The following is a 24,878-nucleotide window of genomic DNA, read 5'->3' as shown; positions in this document are numbered from 1 at the left end:
CTTTTCCCACCTAGTGTTGCATATGTTTACCCATTATTTAATCATTTTTAACCTTTTTTCACCTTATCGAATGTAGTGACCAATTTTTGCGTTTTTTTTTACGTGTATTGGCATCGACCGATGTGGGCTGCTGCTTTCGCTGATCTGCATTATTTTTTTTTTGTTTACTTGTTCTTATTCTTCATCACCTGTTTTTAATATTTGCTAAATATTTTTTATTTGTTGTCGTTCTACCTGACCTTTGTTAATAAAATTAAATAATAAATAAAAAATTAAAAAATCCTCTTTTGAAATTGAGACTCGTACTATTTGTCATCATCAATGTATACATTTTATGATGTAAATTGAAGGAGCAAAAGTAGTATTAGCTCAAGAAAGTCTGTATCGGTCATCGGCTAAGGCTGATGGGAAAAAAAATCGGTATCAGCATCGGCCCAAAGAAATCCAATTTAACCACGTTCACAATTTGTCATGCCTTTTTTTTTTTTTTTGCCAGTTTAAACTAATTCTTCATACTACAGTGGGGATCCCCAGGTCTCTGGAACCTTTATTTTGGGGGCTGAAAAGGTTATTTTGGTGTAGTTGTAGTTGTGTCCACCTGGAGGCGTCAGTGAGCCGGTGACTGAGCCATGTGGCTGCAAACATTGGCTCTGCTGTGGACTCAGTGGTGGAGGCAGAGCAGCTCTGCAGAAGGAGGAAAAGGAGGCTGGAGAGAAAACTTTTCCTCTGGATTCCCACGTTTTCCCCTCTCCACGGAGCTTCAGTGCGCTCCGACACCAAGCTGCGCACTCGCCCTTACATCTTCACCTCTTTTTTTTTAAATCTTATTTATCCCACTCAAAACCACTATTTGGGAAGTGACTTTTTCTCCTCCACGCATCATTGTGTGAGTCGTGGATGTGAGGAAGCGGGCGGAGGTTTCCACACTAGCCGGAGGAATGTATCCATCTCGGGCAGCGGAGGCTCTGCGTCCCCGGAGATGTGCGTCGTGCGCTCTGTGGATCACGTGCTTCGTCCTGCTCGACCTGAGCGCGTGTGAGTACGGCACGTTTTCACCTTAATGAGTTAATAAAACCCTCCATCTATTTCTACTTCACTAATTTAAGTTCCTTTTCATCTGCACATGTGTGAACTCACTGCAGTCAGTAAGGAAAGGAACCACCAAGAAGTTTCCTAACTTTAAATCCTTATTTTTTCATTTATTTATTTTATTTCCAAATGTTTTTCTCTTTTGTCTTGTTGAGCTCAGGAGTTATCTCCAAGTGGCTTCTCCTTCTCAAACCCCCTCCTCTCATATTCACACTGGTTGGTTTTGGGATTATCTTCCCATTGTCATTCTGACGCCTGCAGACTCAAATCCATTGGCAGACAAAAGGGGGGCTCTTAACTGTCAGCTGGGAGGCCATTGTGGCCAAGAATCAACATTTAGAGCAATTGAAAGATAATGAAGGTGTTAAATCTTAATTAAAACAGATCAGAATGGTGGTTGTGCCAATGGCAATTTGGATGAGTTGTGAATTTGTTTTTGGGTTAACTTTATGACTAAATATGTCAGATGTATGGCATGTTTCTAATACAAGTGAATTAGATTCCTATTAAAGATGGACAAGTTATTAGATGATGAATCACTATGTTGTTGTTTCAGTAAATTCTTTTTGGCTGGTAGGTCCTTGGTTTCTTCATCTTTAAGTGGTTGTGTTGGGTTTTTGTTTTTGATGTTCTTGTAGAACTGGCAATACTTAATCCAAATCATCCAAGTGAGTTTTTCCAATGATGACAGTCTTTCTTTGGGGCTGTGGACGTTTTTTTTTTCTCGATCAATATGTAACACCTATCAATATACCAGCATTCTGTCCGTACGCAACGCCCCTCATTGACCAGTTTAGGTAACGTGATTGGTGCATCACGTGACCTAAACTGGCCAATGAGACGCTATGCACTTTTACTTCCGTTTGTATTAATACGTCAACTACGTTACGGACTAACTAACCCTAACCTTAACTTACGTTAGGGACTAACTAACGTAACCCTAACCCTAATAACAAGTGTCAGCCTGTGCCTGCCTTTGATTCCCTGTTCAACTGGGGGGGTCCCCGAATCCCGCCGGGGGGTCTCATCGAGAGAACACATTCCCTTGCCTAACCTACATTACGGACTAACTAGTCCTAACCCTAAACTACGTTACGGACTAACTAACCCTAACCCTGATCTACGTTACGGACTAACTAACCCTAACCCTGATCTACGTTACGGACTAACTAACCCTAACCCTGATCTACGTTACGGACTAACTAACCCTAACCCTAAACTACGTTACGGACTAACTAACCCTAACCCTGATCTACGTTACGGACTAACTAACCCTAACCCTGATCTACGTTACAGACTAAGTAATCCTAACCCTTAACTACGTTACGGACTAACTAACCCTAACCCTAAACTACGTTACGGACTAACTAACACTAACCTTCATTACGGACTAACTAACCCTAACCCTAAACTACGTTACGGACTAACTAACCCTAACCCTAAACTACATTACGGAATAACTAACCCTAACCCTAAACTACGTTACAGACTAACTAATCCTAACCCTTAACTACGTTACAGACTAACTAATCCTAACCCTTAACTACGTTACAGACTAACTAATCCTAACCCTTAACTACGTTACAGACTAACTAATCCTAACCCTTAACTACGTTACGGACTAACTAATCCTAACCCTAAACTACGTTACGGACTAACTAATCCTAACCCTTAACTACGTTACAGACTAACTAATCCTAACCCTTAACTACGTTACGGACTAACTAACCCTAACCCTAAACTACATTACGGAATAACTAACCCTAACCCTGATCTACGTTACAGACTAACTAACCCTAACCCTAAACTACGTTACAGACTAACTAATCCTAACCCTTAACTACGTTACAGACTAACTAATCCTAACCCTTAACTACGTTACAGACTAACTAATCCTAACCCTTAACTACGTTACGGACTAACTAATCCTAACCCTAAACTACGTTACGGACTAACTAACACCAACCTTCGTTACGGACTAACTAACCCCAACCCTAAACTACGTTGTGGACTAACTAAGCCTAACCCTAAACTATGTTACAGACTAACTAACACTAACCTTCGTTACGGACTAACTATCCCTAACCCTAAACTGCGTTACGGACTAACTAAACCTAACACTTAACTACGTTACAGACTAACTAATCCTAACCCTTAACTACATTACGGACTAACTAATCCTAACCCTATACTACGTTACGGACTAACTAACACTAACCTTCGTTACGGACTAACTCACCCCAACCCTAAACTGCGTTACGGACTAACTAACCCTAACCCTAAACTATGTTACCGACTAACTAACCCTAACCTACATTATGAACTAACTAACCCTAACCTACGTTACGGACTAACTAACCCTAACCCTAAACTATGTTACCGACTAACGAACCCTAACCTACATTATGAACTAACTAACCCTAACCTACGTTACGGACGAACTAACCCTATCCCTAAACTACGTTGCAGACTAACTAACCCTAACCGTACCGAAAGGTAACGTGACTTCTGATAATGTCGTCTTTTGTACGGATAGAATGCTGGAATATGGATAAGTGTTATGTACTAGGAGACGCTTCCTTTTTCAAAATGTTTTTTCACTACTTTCCCCCAAAGTTCCAGTGTTTTATCTCCGTCCAATTGGAGATTCCCATAGCCTTGCTCTGATATGTGATATTAAGGATCTCTGTCACCAAATGTAATGGCATATGTGGTTGAAAGTAGTGAAGTAACTGGGAAGACTTATTTCCATATTATCCAAGTGTGTTTTTCCAATGGTGACAGTCTCTTTCTTTGGGGCGTGGACGTTTTTTCAAAATAGTTTCACAGCTTTCTCAAAGTTCCAGTGCTTTATCTCTGTCAGATTGGAGATGCCCATAATCTTGCTCTGAGATGCAATATTAAGGATCTCTGTCATCAAATGTTGTGGTATATGTGGTTAAAAGTAGTGAAGTAACTGGTCTGACTTGGGCCCACCCATCTGACCAATGAGAATATATAATTAATCAGTTATCCTATGAAACAATAACATTGCATTAGTGCTGGGCGTATATATCGAGATTCAAGAAAAATTGAGTTTTCGATTTTGGCGATGAAGAAAATTACAATATTGCCTTTGTGTAAATATACTTTTATTTTTTTAGCTTATTTTATATTAAATTCTCATTTTAGGAGTCACGCGCTGCTTTTACTACTTCTCAGAACAGCATAAAAAGCACAGTTGGAGGGATTTCTGAGTGCGTCTTAACCCAGACCTTTCCCTAAACAAGTAACACTACTGCACTCACTCACACATGCTGTCCCTGAAAGGCAAAAAAAAGTGTCACATATTGTGTTAATAAATGTGCCTGTGACATTTTGCATCAACAAATTGAACCTAGAATTGTCTTTCTGGTAAGACTTTGAGTTAAAAATATCGAGATTTATATCATATATTGCCATTTTGAGAGAAAATATCGCCATATGAGTTTTGGTCAATATCGCCAACATAGACTGTGATGTATTTCTGGGGTTTGCTTGGATTAACTCTGTCCTCCTGACATTCTTTAGCCTGTTATTTGCAATTAATGGAGATGTACAGTACACTGTTGCATTTGCTGCAAAGGTTTCCTTTCTGCCTCCTCGACCCTCTTTCTTACCCTGACGCAGGAAGGAATGCTTAAACCACATCACTTTAAGTGGAGTTATCTGTGACTTCTTCTACAAATTGCATTTAATGGGGTGGGAGGGGTCGGGCTATAGGCTTATGCAACCATTTCATATCTGGAAACAGACGAGTGGAAATAATTTCATCGTTTTTGTGTCAGTCAAACAGTGTGGAGACCAAATGTATCCTAAAAATCACATATTCTAAACTAATTCTGTTGGTCTGCATTCTTTCCCTATGGTGCAAAATGTGAAACCACTGAATGAGGAGCCCGAGTCTTTTTCCCAGTGATCTGCTGCTTTTCCATGCAATGATTATGATGCTGTTTCTGTACAATCCAATGAATATAACTCTGCTGAAGAATAGATCAAGCTCATAAAACAGAGGCCGCTTTCTGCCTTGGGATTATTATATGCCGTATTTTTCCATCTTTAGTAGAATCTTAATCTTATTTTTCCCCATTTGGAAGCAATCCCAGTTATCATTTAAAAATAAAAGAAAGAAGAAAAAAAAAAACTCTGATGACAAGACAACAGACTTGTTACTTTCTGTGCTTCCAGTACAAGGAAGGATCAACATTTTTGGTTTATTAGTCAGCGAATAAGCTTCTGAGTGTGATATTACACTTCAAATGTCAGACTTTCCAAAAGGACGGTTACATTGGGGAAAACACAACTGAATAAAAGTTAAAAGAACAGGATTTAACATGTTTTTGTTTATTTCCAACTTGTTTTACAATGTATATTAGTATAAGTTACTGGTTTATGTAGTTTGATCAAAGCCATGAATGCTTCTTTTTAATCTCCAACAAAATTTAGGCCAGGGTTGGGCAACTGGCTGCCCCGGAGCCACATGTGGCCCTCGGTCTAATTGTGTGTGGCACTCAAAGTAAATGCACAAAATAACTTCAAGAAAAACACACAAAATATACTAAATGACAACAAAACTGAACAAAAAAAAACACACAATTACAACAAAAACACACCAAAGGACTCCTAAATCAACAATCAAACACAAACAATTATTCATTATTCTAAATGCTGACATAAATGTTGATAATGTGGTCCTCAGATCAGACAATCACATTTTTGTGGCCCCCGCTGTGATTTTCCCACCTCTGGTTCAGGCCTTATTAGTACCACGTAGGCTAAAGTAAACAAGGATACGGAACTGTGGGAATTAATAAGATTTACTGTTACATTTCTGCTTTTCGTCTTCTGTTTTATACATTTGCAACAAACTGTGAAAAATCAAGGTGAGGTGCCAAACAGTTGTAATTTAAACCTAACATGATGGGAGAAACAGCTTCTATTCTCTATGAGCCTCGACACATGACCTTGTCTCCACTCTAAAGTTCCTACTTTGGACTCCTTCTGACGTCTGCAGACTGATAATTTGGTCTCGTGGGTATGGCACCCTTGCCAAACTCAAATTATCACATTTTCCCTTAATTTTCTGCTTTCTAGACTAGGCCTAGGCAATATATCGAGATTCAAGTTATATCGAGAATTTTATTTTGGCAATATAGAAAAATACAATATTGCCTATAACAATATATTGACGATAGAAGCAATATGGGGTAATATGGTCACATTTCTTGGTTCTCGGTAAAAGCCTGGCAGCTGAGTTCTAGATAATTTGCCATCGGTTCATGGAATTTTGGTTCATGCAGGTGAAAAGGCTGTTACAGTAATCTAAACGAGAATAGATGAAAGCATGTAAAATTGTTTCTGTGTCTAAAGTCTAAACAGAGCGTATTCTAGAAATATTCCTCAGGTAGTAAAAACAAGACTGTACTAACTTTGTGGTATAAACAACTTCTAACTTGTCTTTATGTTTCTGTTTTTTAAACTGCTTTAATCTCTAGCCAAGACTCTATATCTTTTATTTTCTAATGTATAGCTGTCTTTTGAAAGCACATTTTGTAACGTGTTTTGAAAAGTTCTCTATAAATAAAGTTTATTATCAACAAATGTGGAAGGGGGATATAGTTTTGCGCTCCGTCCGTCCATGCGTTTGTCCGTCCGAGTTAAAGGGGACAGCTTTTCTCAGAAATCGTTTAAGATCGGCTAACTTAATTTGGTGTGTGGCTTCAGGGTATCAATACCTTAATGGAGTTTGAAAATGAGAAATGCACATTTTGCTTTCGAAGTTATTGCCCTTGTCCTGTTTTTTTTTTTACTCTGTTTGAGGTATCTTCAAAGGGGACAGCTTTTCTTAGAAATCGTTTAAGATAGTAGTTTTATTGTGAGTTATAATGAGAACCAATCTGGCGGGGGATATTGATGAGTATGTCTTCTTGTTATTATTACACTTTTTTTTTTATAGCTTATTTTGTATTAGAACACTCATTTTAGATGATGCTGCTTTTGTACTTCACAGAACAGCATAAAAAGCACAGTTACATGGATTTCTGAGTGCATTGTAACCTAGGGATGTAACGATTCACTCAACTCCCGATTCGATTCACGATACTGGGTTCACAATGCGATTCTCTCACAATTTATTTTACAAAATGGGACTAGAGACAAATGATGACTGAAAAATGTTCTTTTATTTTTTTGGGGAAAAAAAACTAGAAAATACTGTACTATTTTTCTTTTATATTTCATTGTCAAAAGAATCCCTTGATAAACTATTCAAAACAATGCAATTTAACTAAAAATAAATCTTGAATGAAATAAACAAAGGAATAATACAAATGAAGAAGAAGCCTATTAATTTAAATTCTGGTTCTATAGTAAACAATGCAAAACTGCATAATAGTTCCTTTTCTTTTTAAAAGTGCAACTGAAAATGTATTTTGTGCCTTAACAATTGGACTTAAAAAAAAAAAAAAACAGTCTGCATTGTATTTACGTCAGATATTTGTTTGGACTAGCAGAGGGCGCTGGTAACTTAGTGGTCGGTTGGCATGCAGATATCTTGCAGTGAAGAAGATATGCTATGCACTAGTAGACAGAGCTAATAGAAAAACGAGACTTTTACAGATATTCACGTAATATTACAGATATTCTTTTGGTGCTAAAGGGGTAAGGAATCATTTACAAACATGTTTAAGAGTAGAAGGCGGACAGAAAGAAAGTAGTAGCAGATTCCGCCCGCCCCCTACACTTTTGAGGGAAGGATTAATATATAGCGCCCTCTGCTGTTTAAAAAAGTACTGCGATTCAATTTTCAGAGCATCGATGTGAACCGTGATACCTATTAATCAATTTTTAACTGCCTTACGATTAATCGTTACATCCCTATTGTAACCCATAACTTCCCCTAAACAAGCCACACTACAGAAATCACTCACACGTGCTGTCCCTTACAGGAGAAAAAGCCTAAAGTGGCACATAAGTGGCATTTTTCATCAGCAAATGTAATTTGTCTTTCTGGCAAGACTTTATTGAGATTTATATCATATATTGGCATTCTGAGAAAAAAATATCGAGATATGAGTTTTGGTCCATATCCCCCAGCCCTATAGACGAGTGTAGTATTACCTCAACCAACAGGTGATAAATGACGGCCTCTCACTTAATCTGTAACCTTAATTAGATAGTTGTCACAACAGATTCTGACGCTCTTTGTTTAAGCACTCCTATCAGCAGCAGCCCCTTTTACCAACTAATAATCTGTCACATGTACATAAAAATAAATCCACTGCTATGTATTCCATTTGTATAAACTGTTTAAATATCGGGGAACGTGGGACGTTCACCCCCGAGCACAAAGGGTCCTCCGCAGGGCAGTGACGATGGGAAATCTGTTTAGAGTCGCATTTACTTTTTTAATAACAGTCTGGAAAGCCATAAATCACGTTGACTGAAGCAGGACACAGTGTTGACAATAAAGGCACTTCACCTCTGAGGAGTAAAAGCATGCTGAGTGTGCACTGTTTCCACTGCTGCTCAAATCTCCGTTAAACAGCCCCCGATTGGAGGCAGCGAGCCTTCCTTTCTTCATGTGTGATTAGGTTCACAATAGGAATATTTTGTCCGATGTGGTCAGAGTGAAATTTAGCCATCCACAGATGATTATTGCTCCATCTGAACCCCCCCCCTTTCCTATCTGGACGCTGCTCTAAATCAGGCGTCAAGTGCCGTCCATCCCTAAAAGCTTTTGGCAGACACTAAAGAATGTGGCAGGAACTGTATGTGCGAAACAGATGTATGGTCTCTTTCTGGAAAAAGAGGGTTGATTTTTTTTTTTTTTTTTTTTCCCCTCTTTTGAGACATTTCGACTCCATTTTAAGTGCACGAAATAGAAATAAAATCTGAGGCGTTAATTTATTCAGCATGTAGCCATAAATCATACGCGCCGACTCTGTTTTATGTCACGCTTTTAAAACTTTCGTGTGTAAACTATGCTGCGCACTGGCAATTACTTACTTCCCACTCATTATTAGGCACATGTGTTTTTGCCAAGGTTCACCGTGCTTCACTGTTGCCGCAGGGCAAGGAAAGCTTGGAGAATATTGTGTGCTAAAAAGTGTAAGTGATGCATAGCCAGCGGGCAATTAGTTCTAGATGATATAAAACGTATTAAGATATCGAATAACTTTCCACCCCCTCGTGGTGATTGTATTCAGTGAATATGAAGTTTGAAGGATGGAGCTGCAGACTAGAATGTCCTGATAATATGTCGTCAAGCTTTGGTTGACGGAGGAATTTTAGACACAGAGGCTGATTCAAGTTCCACTACTTTGTAAATCTACTCTTTGCCAAGTAAGTAAAAGCCTTTCGGTGAGCGCTAAGTAGTGTAAACTTCCTGCGTAATATATAGTCAGAGATGTCCTGATCTGCCCACATGTGGCTCTGTGGAGGATGCGTTTAGTTTTTTTTGTTGGTTTTGTGGCAGTGTTTAATCAAAGTCGTAACTAGGGCTGGGCGATTTCGGAAAATAATGTAACTGGGATTTTTTTTTTTCCTCAATATTGCGATTTAATTTGCCATTTTTTTTTCAAGGTCTTTTATCATGTGTTTTTCAATGAACACAAGCAATAAATCAATCTGTTTCATAATAAACAATTTCAGATTTATTTAAATAAATATAAAATATAAATTTTAAAACACAGATTACAACAATGAAGTAAACAAATATGTGGCTTTACCTCGTCAACATATCTAACTAATTTCAAGTTTCATTAGAAAATCGCGTTTTATGATATCGCGTTTGATGACGTTTCTGCCACTGTGGACTGAAGTCGAACGAGAAAACCCTTTACTGTCCATTACAGGGGGTCAGACTGACATAGGGAGAAAACCCTCGACAGGGGTCAAGGAACGGAAGAAAACGGTTCTTCAGCTTCAGTCAAAATGTCAGTAGCTGCGTTTCCATTACCCTTGGAAATGCGTAAAATCTTAATAGCGTAATAAAAGCTGGTAATGGAAACACCTGAATTTTACGCTTTCATTAGGAGCGAAACCGCTAAGGAAACACTTTTTCTGCTATTTCACGTCACACAACGTGACGTACATAGTCGCATGACCACTTTACTCCGAGAAAACATGGCACACTACATGGAGACAGAAGAGGAGACTCAGACATTTATTAGCATTATACTTTAAAATGATTACTGCCACATTATAGACATGAAACAACAAAATTAAGTGTTATAAGGAGTGTTTGAACGTCCATCTCCCTACAGCGAAGGCTTCACCCCTAAACAACCTTCAATGAAAACACATTCAAGCGCAATTATTTTGTCGAAACTTTAGAAATATTGCTTTTCTTTCATGAAAAACGGAAACACGGCTAGTGTGGCCATCTGATTGATTTAACAGGAGAATCTGGACTGAGTGAGGAAATAGTCATGGGCTCGGATTTTCTTGGATTGTAGGAAATGATGGAAAAAAACAGAAATCACTTCCTGAAACGGAAATGACAATATTGTTTTTCATATAATTTTTTGATTATTTTAATTGTTGGAAAAAGCGGAAATAGCTGTATATGATACTGACTAAACCATCATTAACATATTTTTGGACATTATCATGTATTTACACGCAATTTTGTTGTAGCAAATTTAGCAAACGGGCAGACAACAAATCTTGTGCAAAACGCGTGCATTTGGTACATTTACAGCGGAGAAACATGAATTTAATACACGAGTTAACCTTATTAAGCATGTTTGGCATGATTTTGTGAGTTTAAAAGCCAGTAATGACATCTGAAATCCATGAAACCCAAACAAAATGAAAATGGGTAAACTGACAGAGAAATGGTAAACTCTGCAATGGAATATGGGAAAATTTGACGCGGATATTCTAAATAGTTTACGACCAGGTTCGTAGCAGTTTCCTCCAAAAATGAATATTTTTATCAGTTGTATTGATTTAAAAATCCTAACTGTTTCCACCTTCCGATCAGTAATCTCTGTGTTAATGTCTCTCAATTGCTGCCTGAAAGACAAATTACTGCTGCCATATAAAAAATGTTCTCTGCTGTACTTAACATACACAACACAATGAGGCCTTTGCTGCAGTCGTAAAGGCGAGCTGTGAGTGTGAGACTGTGCTGTTGACAAAGTGACACTTTAATGAGCCTGATGGAGTAAGCCACACATACAGCATATCAGATTCTCATATGGACTTGGCCCGGTTTTACGGTGAAGATTGTCGGCAAAAGCCAGGCCTTAAGGAGCTCTGAATTTCATAGGGAATACTCCTTATTGTAGTTTTATCAAATTACTGCTTTACTTGTGTCCTTTCCAGTTAGCCTAATACGTAGAGATCATGCTACATTTAATTTAATATGGGCTTGGATGAAACACTGCTTTCTAAATTCCCCTATATATGTCAGTGTAAATCTTTTTAAGCCTTGTTTGCATTGCATTAGCGACTTCAGAAACTCCCACTGCAGGCAAAACGGGCCGATCGCTTCTCAGCCACAATTAGCTCTTTGTACACCAGCACAGTCCCTCCAAGGTATTAAATACCCTGCACTTCATGTGCTTCATTCCCCGAAGAAGTTTGTATTTATGCTGCTGAAAATTGGTTTTTCATCTCTTCTAAAAGTTTGTCTAAAAGTAACGTCTTCACATCGAGAGGTTGGGGATTCAATCCCAAGATTTGTTTCAATGTATCCTCAGGCAAGAAGCTAAACCCTTTGTTTCTCCCAATGGGAGATTAGCACCTTGGGGTGAATGGGTGAATGTGGTTGGTATTTTAAAGCAGTTCTCAACTGGTCTCACCCTTTTTTTAGAATTCAACTTACCAAATTAATTTTTTCAAAAATAGCTGTTGAAAACACACATTTATAATCTTTTTATAAAACATAAATCTCTATGTTTTCCTGTGCAACATGCATTTCACTGCATACCTGTCAAAAGATAAGTTTCTTTCAAAGTAAAAGTTCAACATAAGAGAGATCAAGTATTTATTTATTTTTTACCAGCTGTCCACGACCCACCCAGTACAGGCCCGCGACCCAATATTGGGTCATGACCCACCAGTTGAGAATCGTTGTTTTAAAGCACTTTTGGATGAGTTTGTTGCAAATGAAAGTGTGTTATGAATCGAGTCCATTTACCAAGCAAACGAAAGTGACAATGGAAGAAAAAAAAAATGCAAGAGAACCGGAACAAGCTCTGAAGATGCACACACACACACACACACACACACACACACACACACAGTCGCTGTCCTGTCGCTTCCACGCGGCCCTCTACGTGCTCGGCTAAGTCTGTTTATTCAACACAAGCCGGATGGCTCCGCTGCTTCTCCTGAGCTCTTCAGGGACACAAAGATAACGACTTGCGGAGCCCTCTGGCACATGTTTGTCAGCATTTAGTATTTTTTTAACATCTGGTACACAAACGCGTCATACTTGGACTTCATTTCTCTTGCTAATGTCACAGTTATGTCAGATCTTTTGTTTGCATTTTTTTTTTGCTGATTCACTGTTGTGGTTCAAACACACTGGGCCATCAGTTGCCATGTGGTATGAGTTTCATTATTGCAGCTATTGAATAAATCATTTCAGGAATTTTTTCATTTGTGTATTTGTGGTGTTTTTTTTACCTACTTTGTCTTATGTTTCCTTGTATTTATTCCTTCAAAATACAAACTGAAATGTTGAACAGTGTGACGTGCTTAGCATACACACCTCACGGCTCTCCCAGAGTTGTTAAAACCTAAAGCTTCTGCACTGCAGGAAATTCAAGTTTACAGGGAATCCAATAATTTGCATTGAGCGTGAATAAACCCTGCTTTCTTTTAATAGATACAGACATCTGTTTTACTTTGTTTAAGCTGTCAGGGCACAGGATTTCAACAGTGTTGTTTGCTTTTTTTTGTTTAATTAAAGCAGAAAAAAAAAACGTAGCATGTGTTTTTTTTTTTGTTTTTTTTAGTTTTTAGTTTTTTGCAGCTTTGTGATCACAACTAGTTGCTCCAGTAACCAGTATTATCCTGATTTTATCGGGGAAAGTTTTCTTGTGAGAGGATTAGTTATTTTTAGTAGTTTTTTTGCAGCTGTCAGTTTAACACCTCTGTTTAACCACAGGACAGATTCACACAACACATACGTATATTCCAGAGTTCTTTTGTAGAAGCATCTCTGCATCAGGGTCCTGTCGGTGTAACTGCTGAGAACAAGGCCTCTTAGAATGCTGAGTGTAAACCAACTATAATGTTCACTGATGACGTTTATAATGGGACTATATAATCCTTGAGAAAACAGTGACTGGGGATGATTTGCAAAGCTATCCATTCTGAGTTGACCACACTAACCAAGGAATCTGTTAGTCAAAGGTCTCACTCAGTGCAACTCTACAGTGCTCTTTTTCACATGCCCGTCATGGCAAACCACCGCAGGCCCACAAATCTGTGTAATGTAAAAACTACTAGAACAAAATAGTAAAGAAAAAATCTGACCATTTGAAAGTAATTAATGTGACATTAGACAGAGTCTGATAACCACTCTTTTTCCACGTAAGACGTGCACAAAAACATGTCTGCAGTTTTTACAGAGTCCACTTTGAAGAAACGACTTTCTTTTCAGCGTAATTGCAGTGAAATGGTTAAAGCTGCTGGAGATGATAATAATTTTCATCACTTAAAGACATAAGCCCTCATTTATCAACCTTGGGTGAAAACAGGTACAAATCTGAGTGTACGTTTGGTCGTACGATTGATTCATGAAACATGACCAGGTGTTGATAAATGCGGCGGCTGAATTCGATCGTCATGAACATGTTACACACTCCTATTTTGGAGGCCTCGTCCACTAAGTTTGAAGTCAAAGAAGAAAAGAAGCTTTTACAAGATGAAAATTGGCATCTTCACATCAGAGGTGGAGCAAAACAAATATTTGCTTTCTGAGTGTTTGAAAATTGGTCTTAGGAGCTCATTTAAACGCTCTGTGGAAGAGGATCAGATATACCGAGCAGGTGACGTCTGCCCCCCTGTGTGTGCTGTGAGCAACTTCACAAAAACGATAAATACCGAAGATCTGAATGAATGAATGGTTGATAAATGAGAGCCATAATGTAGTCCTCTTAGATAAAAAAATAAAAGATTATTTGCTCGAAAAAAAGATGTAAGAAAATGACATTTTTGCTCAAAAGTTTGTTTTGATCTCCACTGTAAACACTCCATTTATTAACATTGTTGGAAAACTTTCATGCATTGCATTGTGGGATGTGGAGTCCCATAGACCAATGCATAGTGTTTTTACTTTATTCTCACCATGATTTGGACCCAAAAACTCTGCCAAAGTGACTTCCAAACACATTTTTGGTGTTTTCATGGAATGAAAGTAGCAGCAAAACAAATGGTGGATGTTTTTTTCGGAGCATACCCGTAAAAAGAGCTGAATCCGGCCTAAATTGAATTGTCTCATGCAGTTAGGTGATATGGTGAATACCGAGAACAAACAAGTACAAAAATGGTGTTGCACGTATCACTGTCCTCCTTGTCTGGCAAAGAAACACAAGAAAACCCAGTAAGAATGAAGTAAAAACTATTCTATGCATCCGTCTACAGGACTCCAAGAAAAAAGATTATATCATAAGAGTTTAAAGTGAAGATTTGCAATATCAACCTTTTACATCTTTTTTTTCCAAGCAACTGATATTTGTCTTATTGATCTATGATGCCGACACTGTCGTTATCTGATTTTAGAAAAAGCAGTGTGATGGAATGTGTTGCCACCATTTGAATTTGCCAGCTCACTCTTTTGATGAAGAGAATCTGTAAGTAATCAATTTCATAGTTAACAAGTGACTCTTTGTGCGCCGTCTTTTGAAGAAACACAAAGTTGTTGTCATAGCGTTCTTTTTTAGTTTTGATGTAGAAACTTGTGAGTGAAACGATGAGAAGAAAAGAACCAGTCAGATGTTTTGAAGAGTCATCTAAAATGACTGCTGGGTTTGATTTATGAGCGGTGGTGGCTTTTTGTGGTGGAAGGGGGATAAAAACCAATTCAAAGAGCATGAATCTATTCCTGTGTCTTTGTGATGAAATGTATAGTGTTTGTTTTATACCCTCGGTGTCCTGTGCACGTCAGTAAAGCTAATTTTAAACCCACGTGGAGAAGGAGACGGCTCTATCTGCTGTATGTTCCATTTATCATGTGTGCTGTCAGTCGCTGCTTCTGCTCTGAGACAAATGTCTAAATATGACGATGAGTGCCGAGGGCAAAGTTGAGTTTGCTTAATGTAACAGTCGTCACGTTATTCATATTTCCACTCTGAGCAGCTGTTTAAATTCAAGGCAGACATTTATCAACGCTCTGAGCCGCGAGAGGTTTAGGTTTACGAACCGATACAGTAGTGCCCCCACATGCAAACTCTTCTCTCACACCTAACTCTTGTTTCCCTGTCTCTCTACATATCTGTCTCTGTCTCACCCGACTCTCGAACCCCCCCTCCCTCCCGTCCTCTCCCAAAGCATTGATTTCAGCAGGGCAGGAAATGAAACTACATTGCCCTGAACGTCCCAGCAGGAGAAGTTGACCCAAAGAGGTAAAAAAGGGAAAAGCTTTATGAAGACGAAAGAAGACCAATAGTAGATTTTTAGAGGTGGATGAAAAGGCTAATAGTGTGAGGGGGAAACGTGTGGATTTGAAGGCCAAAGTTGTTAATGAGATGAAAAAACATTTTCAGAGGCGTTTGACAAACAGCAGGCTTAAATAAATCTTGTCGGAACTGTTAAAACTTTGGACGAAGTGAAAATAAATAAACATCCTGGGAGCAATGGTGACTGGTCCCACTATTCAGTGTCTAGTGGCCCCTCTGTATTCGATGACTCCCAACCTTCAACCCTCTATCAGAAGTAAATGATCTTCTCCTCTGAGAGGTCTGTATAAGAAGCTTAGATCCGTGTGATCCCTCTGCCTGTTTGTTTAACCTCTGTAAGGCTGCCTCAGAACGGCTAAGCCGTCGCCCACTAGAGTGTCTCAGCAACTGTCGCAAGTGAAACATGGGCTGGAAAACCCTTAATTACTGCATATATTAGCAAGTTGTTTATAATTAAATAGTTTAAAAATGTGCATAAACCCATGTCATCTAAGACATACATGCAGCATTGGAGTTGTTTTAAAACGCTGACAGTAGATATAAAGTGTTCAGACTCATAGTGAGGTATTTGAATCCATGTGCAATTTATTTTTTAACAGGATACTACTGTGGCCGACAGTGGCAAACACGCAGCAAACACTGAAACGTTGCAAACACAGGAATTCTGCAAAATCAAAAACATACAAAGGCATAAAACACGCAAAATAAAAATGAGAAATACAGGAGAAAAAAATCACAGAAACGAAGCACAATGCAATGGGGAAATTATGCTAACATACAAACATACAAACCCGAAGACAACTGCAAGAGAGAAAGGCACAAAGATTTTGTGGAATTGTGGATTTGAGAAAAATTGCAGGGTTTTGGAAAGTTTTTCAACAACAATTTACAACTGAATTATTTGGTAATTTACACAATGATTCATGTTTTCTCTGTCATTTTCACTTTCTCCAGCGGGCCGAATCAGATGCTCTGAAATGCCGGATTTGGGTCTCGTGCCTTGAGTTTGACACAAGTGCGCTACAGCATATACGCACCTTTTGCTCCACGGCCTTTGTTGGTTTACTTCAATTCAGTTCTGATAGAACTTTAGTCAGCTGACAGGTTTATGGTTTACTGATGATTAGGTTTGGGCACCGAGAACCTAATGTCCGGTACCGGAACCGTCCCGAAGTTATTTGAATTTCGATTAATTCCTTTGGTTCCTAAATGCCCGCACTAGTTTGTTTTTGCGGTCTGTATTACTCCACCCTGCTTGCTGTGTTTGTTTACGGGAGGTTTGTATAAAGGTGTGTTCACACCGAACGCGACTAAAGTGGCTGCCATCACTTCAATCAACCGAGATGAGTCGCTTGAACATAATAGTGTTTTTTGGTCACTTTGGTCAACTTTGAGCAACTTGGTCTTGCAGGACCTAGTTGCCAGAATAATAATAATCTTCCTCAACAAGAATTGTTGATTGATTTGTCATATGACTGCTCCAGGGTTTGAGTTTGTTTTTTTTTGTTGTTTCATTTACATCTACTTGGGCTGCAACTCTTGTTTTTAGGCTGCTACCAACTTGTAGTGTTATTTCATCAAGTTACAGTTTATACAGTTACAGTTGGGGACCCTTGTAATTGAATACCCTAGTTACAGTACAGCAACCAAATTAAACTGTATCAACTAAGTGAATTCATAAAAATGGCCTGTATAAAGGCTTTTTCAAATTAAAAAATTCTCTTGTGAAATCTGTGACCTGTTGACCTGCACAACTCAAAGAATCGGAATCGAGAATCGTTTAGAACATAATTCGAAATTGAGAATCGGAATCGTTAAAATCCAAACGATGCCCAACCCTACTCATGATATCAAGGGTGAACGTTACAGTTTTTGTCCCTTTTTTTTTAGTTTGTCATGAGTTAAATTCCATTCCCTGTGCCATCTTTTTAAGAGTCGTGTAATTTGTGTTTGTAAAGCACACTGTAATTTATATATATTTTTTTTTTTTTATCAAGAACTTTTATTGGAGCATGTTGACTATATGTTAAGCACAATGCATGTAGGAGAATCGGTCATCCAGCCTAGAAACAGACAAAATATCTGCCATTTATTCATCTTTGCCAGCATTTTATGAAGGCAGTATTCTGTTGGCAGGCGTACAAACCTTATTAATATATTTTAAATATTGTATATATTTTTGGTATATTCATCCCTGTGGAAGCTGTGGAATTGTAGGAAGTTGTTGAAGCCTTCATTTTTTTGGTCAGGAAACTGAGATCATTCAAGGGCCACTTTTAACTGCCTTCCATGTTTAATTGCATTAAATCACCCATTTCTAATGAGTGTAACTTAAGTTCAAACATGTGTTTAAGAAAGACTACTCTGCTCTCATTGCTCTACATTTCATGTGTCTTTATTTTTTACATTCTTTAACCTTTACTCCTAATTGAACAGTACTTGAAAATGTTTCACAGACAACAGGATACACAATAGAAAGCATCCTGTGAGTCTGATTGGTGGGATGTATTTGCAAATGTGCACGCCCTGTGGCCCAGTGTTGGTGGTCTTGGAAAGTGACCAAGTTCACCCGGCTGTTCTGTAATGTGAAAGCAATTAGCAGCCAGCGACTTTTACACAGTGCCGATATACTGTAAGAGGAATAGCACAGAGGAATGTGGTTGGAGCTGTAGGTGCATGACATGGCGATGTCATTGCTTTAAAGTGTGCTTTTTAATGTGTTTTTTGTAATAGAAAGTGGTAAATTGTAAGGTGGATTAGCTTTTATGAATTAAAAAACCTCAAAATCTTATCTAATCTTGTTTCCTGCTTTGGTCAGAGTTAAACAGTAAGATCTGCCAAGTATTAAGGCATTAACGCAGAGTTGAAGTAAGAGGTTCCTAATAATAATAAATGGGTTTGTATTGAGTTTAAACCCTGATTTATTCAGCTAGCTGGAGACCACTTTGATGTCTTAGCTGCATGGTTACTTAATCTGACATTAATTTTAATGAGGCCAGTGTGTTTTCCATAGAGAACTGCCCTGAACCTTGGGTAAGACTCCAGTGCATTGGTGTCACACAGAATGAGCTTTGGTTGCACTTAATTCTTTTTGTTCTGTGTGGGAATTTCTCATTCTGCAAGTATGTTTACGGTGTGCGAGCAGGGTGCGTGCCCTCTGTCACATCTGGCAGCTTGTGGTTTTCCTCATGACCTGCTAATTGAGGGGAAAAATACTCCCAACTGCATTCAGGAAAACCTCACCTGGTGCCGTTGTCCTTGTTTTGTTTTTCACGCCTACTCCAGTAAACATACCAGCCCACATGCACACGCTAAGATTCTTTTACAAGGCGTGTGAGGCTATGTCTGTGTTCTTAAATCCACCTACAGGTAGTGAACCTTTGAAGCCTACACGTCCTGCTCTAAAACATAAATGTGTTCTCAAGTACAAGATGCCCCCCCTCTCATTTTTGCGTAAAGCCAGAAGTCTGCTTTAGATGAGACCAGGACAGTTTGACGGAGTTGCACGCATAGTGGGATCCTCACATGGTAAAGTCATTTTCACCCTGGCTGCTGTAAGAAGTGAAGGCCAAACATCCCCCCCGCGTCCCTCACCTCACCTCAAACCCCCAGCCAACATATTTTGGCTATCTGAACAAGGCAGAGCTGGGAGATATCAACTCTAAGAGCTGAAAAGCAGCTTTTGTCTCAGGCGACCCTTCAAGACCTCTGTCTACCCACTCTATCAGCAAATCATAAACTATACAGCACAACTAGGAACACAGCAGTCTGAGAAAAGACATTCAGTGGGGGGGAAGGAATCAACAAGATAAAAGACCAGCAGGAGAAAGTAAACAAAGCAGAGCCGTTGCAGCTTCAGATCAAAACAGCCATTACATAATTCAGTACATTAAGATTAAACCGTTATTGCAATCTATTATTAGGGTTGGGCTTCAAGCGTCGATTGATCCTGGGACTAACTTTCTGATTCTTCTGGAATTGTTAAAATTTAAAACTTTGATATCTACTTTCAATTCGCAGTCTGTCGAACCGAGGAGGGGCAGCCCTGCTCCTTCCGTGGGGGTCCGGATCTCACCCTACCCCCACCCACAGACCGCTACAACCCCAACCGCTGGGGCAGTAGGCCTTCCCCGCCAAACGATGCATCTCACGGCATGGACTTGGCGGGCACAGAGTGGGGGATTGTGGAACACGAGATTCAGGATTAAAATTAATGGAGAGGTTTACACTATTGCATCAAGAAAGACCTCTGGTTAGCTAGCCGATTTAAAACTTGTCCACTGTTTTTTATTCAAAGAATCGGAATTGGGAATCGTTCGAAATCGGAATTAGAATCCCAACCGGAATCGTTCAGATTCAAACAATGCCCAACCCTATCCATTGTGTTCAGATGTAGAGTATGCCTCGCTCTATTGTAAAATTCTTTGTATAGGTTTAAACCACCTCAAATTGACCTAATACACACTCTTCATGCGGCCCCATGTGGTGTGGTTAGGTACAAGTTTACCTCAGACACTTCTGTCATGTCTTTTTCACACACTCTTTGATTACTTTACTGACCAGGCAGGAAGAAGATTATTTGAGCAGAGGGAGTCATTTCAAGCATCACATTTATCAAAGCAAAGTTCTTAACTGTGATTTACTTAACTTTTAACATGTGCCTCTAGACCCTCCTTTAAACACTAGTCAAAAGTCTCTAGTGTTTACTCGACTTGTCTTCTACTCCACTAGACGGCACAACACACAAGGCTGCAGGTCTGGTAGAAACACAGGATAAGCAGGTATAGTAAGCAATAGAACATGGGAGATGCAGTGTTAAGCATTTTATTAAAGAGTATCTGAATGCCAAAACCCCTTTTTCCTGCTGAAACCAAATGTGTTTAGTATGAAGTAGTGTTGCTGTTTGTTTCCAGTCCAACTCTTGACATTTTAGTCCAAATATTTCTATTTTGTTCTAAAACTGTGGGTTAAAACCAGCTATTAAAATTGAATTTTGCTACTGGCTGAGAATGGCGGTTAGTGATGTTTTGATGGATTCTTACATCACTGTTGGCCCCGCCCCTTCCATAAAAACTAGTGCCTGTTGACTCTGCAATGTCTGGCGAGTAGGTTGGACTGAGAGAATTGCAATTGAGAGTAGGGATGTAACGATTCACTCAACTCCCGATACGATTCGATTCACGATACTGGGTTTATGATACGATTCTCTCACGATTTATTTTACAAAATGGGAATGTAGACAAATTTTCCTTTATTTTTTTGGGGGAAAAAACTAGAAAATACTGTACTATTTTCCTTTTATATTTCATTGGCAAAAGAATTCCTTGATAAACTATTCAAAACAATGCAATTTAACTAAAAATAAATCTTGAATGAAATAAATAAAGGAATAATACAAATGAAGAAGAAGCCTATTATTTTAAATTCAGGTTCTATAGTAAACAATGCAAAACTACAGAATAGTTCCTTTTCTTTTTAAAAGTGCAACTGAAAATGTATTTTATGCCTTAACAATTGGACTTAAAAAAAAAAAAAACAGTCTGCACTATATTTACGTCAGATATTTATTTGGACTAGCAGAGGGCGCTGGTAACCCAGTGGTTGGATGGCATGCAGATATCCTTGCAGTGAAGAAGAGATGCTATGCTAGCAGACAGAGCTAATAGAAGAATTTGACTTTTACAGATATTCACGTAATATTACAGATATTCTTTCGGTGCTAAATTGGTAAGGAATCATTTATGAACATGTTTAAGAGTAGAAGGCGGCCAGAAAGAAAGTAGTAGCAGATTCCGCCCGCTGCCTACACTTTTAGATGAGAGCAGCGCCCTCTATGTTTAAAAAAAGTACTGCGATTCAATTTTCAGAGCACCGATGTGAACCGTGATACCTATGAATCGATTTTTAACTGCCTTACAATTAATCGTTACATCCCCAATAGAGAGATATAGTGAGTATTGAGTAGGTCCTAGCTAACATAGTATTGATTGTTCTTAGGAGATTTTAAAATATAGACTGGGAGTGTCTTAACTGCTCCAGCAGCCCTGCCCATAATCAAGGCATTTTTGAATTGCAAGCCTCGGGTTTAGTTGCTCTTTAAATAATGTACTACTGAAGGTTGGTAAAACTGCAATATAAATCAAATCTATTTACTTTAGTTTGAAGCTTGAAAAAAGTAACATAATTTATTTACTGATTTAGATGATTTAACCAGAGTTAACAGAAGTTAACATTCCTACGCTTGTTACAATCTTGGCATACATGATTGTTATTTAAACATGAAGGCTACCTTTTTTTGCAGTTTTCTTTATTTTTTTGTTTTTAAACTCTGAAAACCATCAGAACTAAGTATTGCTAAGGTAATAACCAATTCTATGTTTTCTCTTAACATGATGTTTGGATTTTTTTGGTTGCAATTGTTCTGTTCCAAATCACATGTTTACCTTAGCAAGGGAACATGAACTAAATTACCCAACAAGTAGCACAAATGTTAAGTCACTACCAGGGTGGAGGTGCAGGACTGAGTAGGAAAGCCCCTATTCAACCACAAAGAACCAACCAAAGAAACGTGTGTTGGCAAACACCCACCTCCTATAAGTGTCTTCAAACAAGACGGCGAACGCCTGCCAACCGTCTGAGGGCTCTTCATTAACTGAGCGTGCAGTCGGACAGCGCTCTAGAATGGAAAGCAGCTAAATGAAAGGAAAATGTCTCCACTGGGATCCATGAAGTAGTCCATGCAAGTTGATGCACTTCCTCACAATTGAAGTCGGCCTACTCCCACAAGTGCCACTGGACCACCAAGAGCACAGTGAGGCTGGTTTCTGTCTGTTGGGAGGGTGAAAGGAGAAAGCAGGAAATCCTGAAACTACTTATAGAATAATTTAATCTAAGTCCTAAATGAAACATACATGTCATTAATGATGCAACTGAGCTACGTACATTCATTTGTTCATCCATGTATTAACTTTTGTTGCGCTACTGCTTTAAAACTACAATCAAAATAAAAGTGAAAGTAGTTCTTTCTATGTTGTAGCTGAAAAGAAAAGATTTGTTGTGTAATTTTTCCCAATAGACATGATATGCCACGTTCTTCCCCGGTCCAATCAGAACCCTTCCCAACCCCCAGACCTAAAGCGGAATTAAATAAACCTGTTTTCAGAATTAATATTTACATGTAGTCACGAAGCAGAACACTTTAATTCCGAATAATTAATTCTGAAATGAAAAACATCATGTAACCATGGCCAATGAGACACAAAGTCCTGAAACAGTTGGACTTCTAACAAGCCTCTTTTACCAAATCCTGTTTGTAGACTTTCTTAATATTGAGCACACAGAGTAAAAGGTGGACGCGCACCATGTAACAGCTCTCTGGTCCATGTAATCCAAACAAACAATAGACTTACTCACACACACACATACTCTTAATATAACGTGTTTCAAAATAGCTCTGACCTGAGTTTAACCCCTTTCGGCAAATACTGTGTGGAATTTAATTAACTTGTTATCACAGTTCGACTTACAAAAAGATTTGCAGGAGTCAAAGGTCAAGAAAACATGCAGTTGTTTCTTTTTTTTTAAATAGATCTTATTGTGCCTGATTGTATCTCTTCATCTGCACATCTTTCTGTCTTTCTATGTACATTTTGCTGCTACAATGATTTAATGATGCATGTACTGACTGGAAAAAAACCCAAATCTGTATGACTTAATATTTATATTTGGAGTTATAGCTCCCAAGTGTCCACTATATCGTCTTTAAAATACAGCAGTGTTTTGAAGGTAGGAAGCATAATATTTATAGGTGATTTAAAGCTCCTGAACTATGAGTTATGCAATGATGTATCCAAATACCTAACAATAATTTTGTGCTACTGTTTGGGTTGGGTATAAAGCACTTTGGAAGAAGCCTAATATTTAAGCCTTTGTTTGGTGCCACTATAGATTCATTAAAAAATGTCAGATGTATGGAAATGAACTTTCTAAAAATATATTTAGTCGAATTTTTTTTTGCGTTGGCAATACAATAAACAAAATAAATAAAGGCAGATATTTATTTTAGCATTGCACTGTCACATCTGGTTAGCTTGATGTACCGTTGGCTGCACCGTAGCTGATGAGAGAGTTAAGGCTTCCAAGTGGTAGTTAATCTAAGAGCTGAAGAGAATCGGTGAGAGGAAAAGAACGAGTTCATAAAAGAGGGAGATGGAGCAAACAAGGGGGCGAGAAAGAGAGGGGCAAGTGTTTTATGAAGCGTGGAGAAGGGGGTGAAAGGAGAAAAGAGGGGGAGTCGGTGCCTGTGGTGGGTCTGAATAGAAGGACCTCATGTCCTCTTCAATGTTAAATGAATAACTCCTGACCTAACACTGGCTTTTAATTGTTTTAACTACCATTTGGTATAGCACACATGGTGTTTATTACGTATTGGTAAAGAACTGTGCTCCCAAAATACTGTTTGAGAATAAGATTTATTTTAAGTACTTTAAATTATAATTCATTTAGCATTTAAGAAAAAAATTCTCAAAGCTCAAGCAAAACACTAAACTGTAAATTCCTACCAATGAAGAATTAGGAGACGTTCAGACCGGCGAATCCCAGAGCGCTCTAAGAATTAGGCTTTTTCGAGAGGCTTTCTTTTGTCCGGCGAACACGCAAATGAAGGCAAGCAAATTCATCTTTCATTGTTTGCTGGTCTCGGTGCGTTTTGAATTTAAGTCAAGAGTGAAGTGTGCTATCACCACAACTGGACCAAACATAGAAAGTATTAAAGATGTATTAGAGAATCACCTATTGGGCGAAACCAGTGCTGGATCGTTTGTTATATCGTCTGTTGTTCATGTTGGAACTTTTCTTGTGATAACACCAGGTCATGTGCGCACCAGTGGAAAACAAAAACCATAAAACACATCAATTTGTTGTTGTTTCATTGTACCCCATTCTGCCTGCTTTGAGTAATAGATGAGACGCGTTGCTTTTTTTCGTTTCTGTTTGTCCACCCAGAGAATTCTCTACTACGCCACCCCAAACGAGCACGAATGCATCAGTTTTCTCTTACTGCTTGGAGTGATTCCAAAAAAGTTAAGACCAAGCCAAATCACGGTGATGGAATGATCAGCTGTTCTCCGCCCA

The 24,878-nt window shown here is 38.6% G+C and overlaps 1 protein-coding gene across 1 annotated transcript in view; it reads left to right on the top strand.

Annotated features, from left to right (window-relative positions):
- Window positions 1–680: 680 nt before the first annotated feature.
- The window catches only part of LOC114461897 (inactive tyrosine-protein kinase transmembrane receptor ROR1-like), a 162,875-nt gene continuing 138,677 nt past the window's right edge, over window positions 681–24,878 (top strand). Inside the window, 1 exon segment of the mRNA XM_028444376.1 lies at window positions 681–1,035. Coding sequence (XP_028300177.1) covers window positions 939–1,035 — 97 coding nt within the window. The 5' untranslated portion in view covers window positions 681–938.

This window comes from Gouania willdenowi, chromosome 4, assembly GCF_900634775.1.
Source record: "Gouania willdenowi chromosome 4, fGouWil2.1, whole genome shotgun sequence".
Classification (NCBI taxonomy): domain Eukaryota; kingdom Metazoa; phylum Chordata; class Actinopteri; order Blenniiformes; family Gobiesocidae; genus Gouania; species Gouania willdenowi.
The sequence above is the reverse complement of the archived record's forward strand: the minus strand, read 5'-3'. Positions and strand labels throughout refer to the sequence as shown.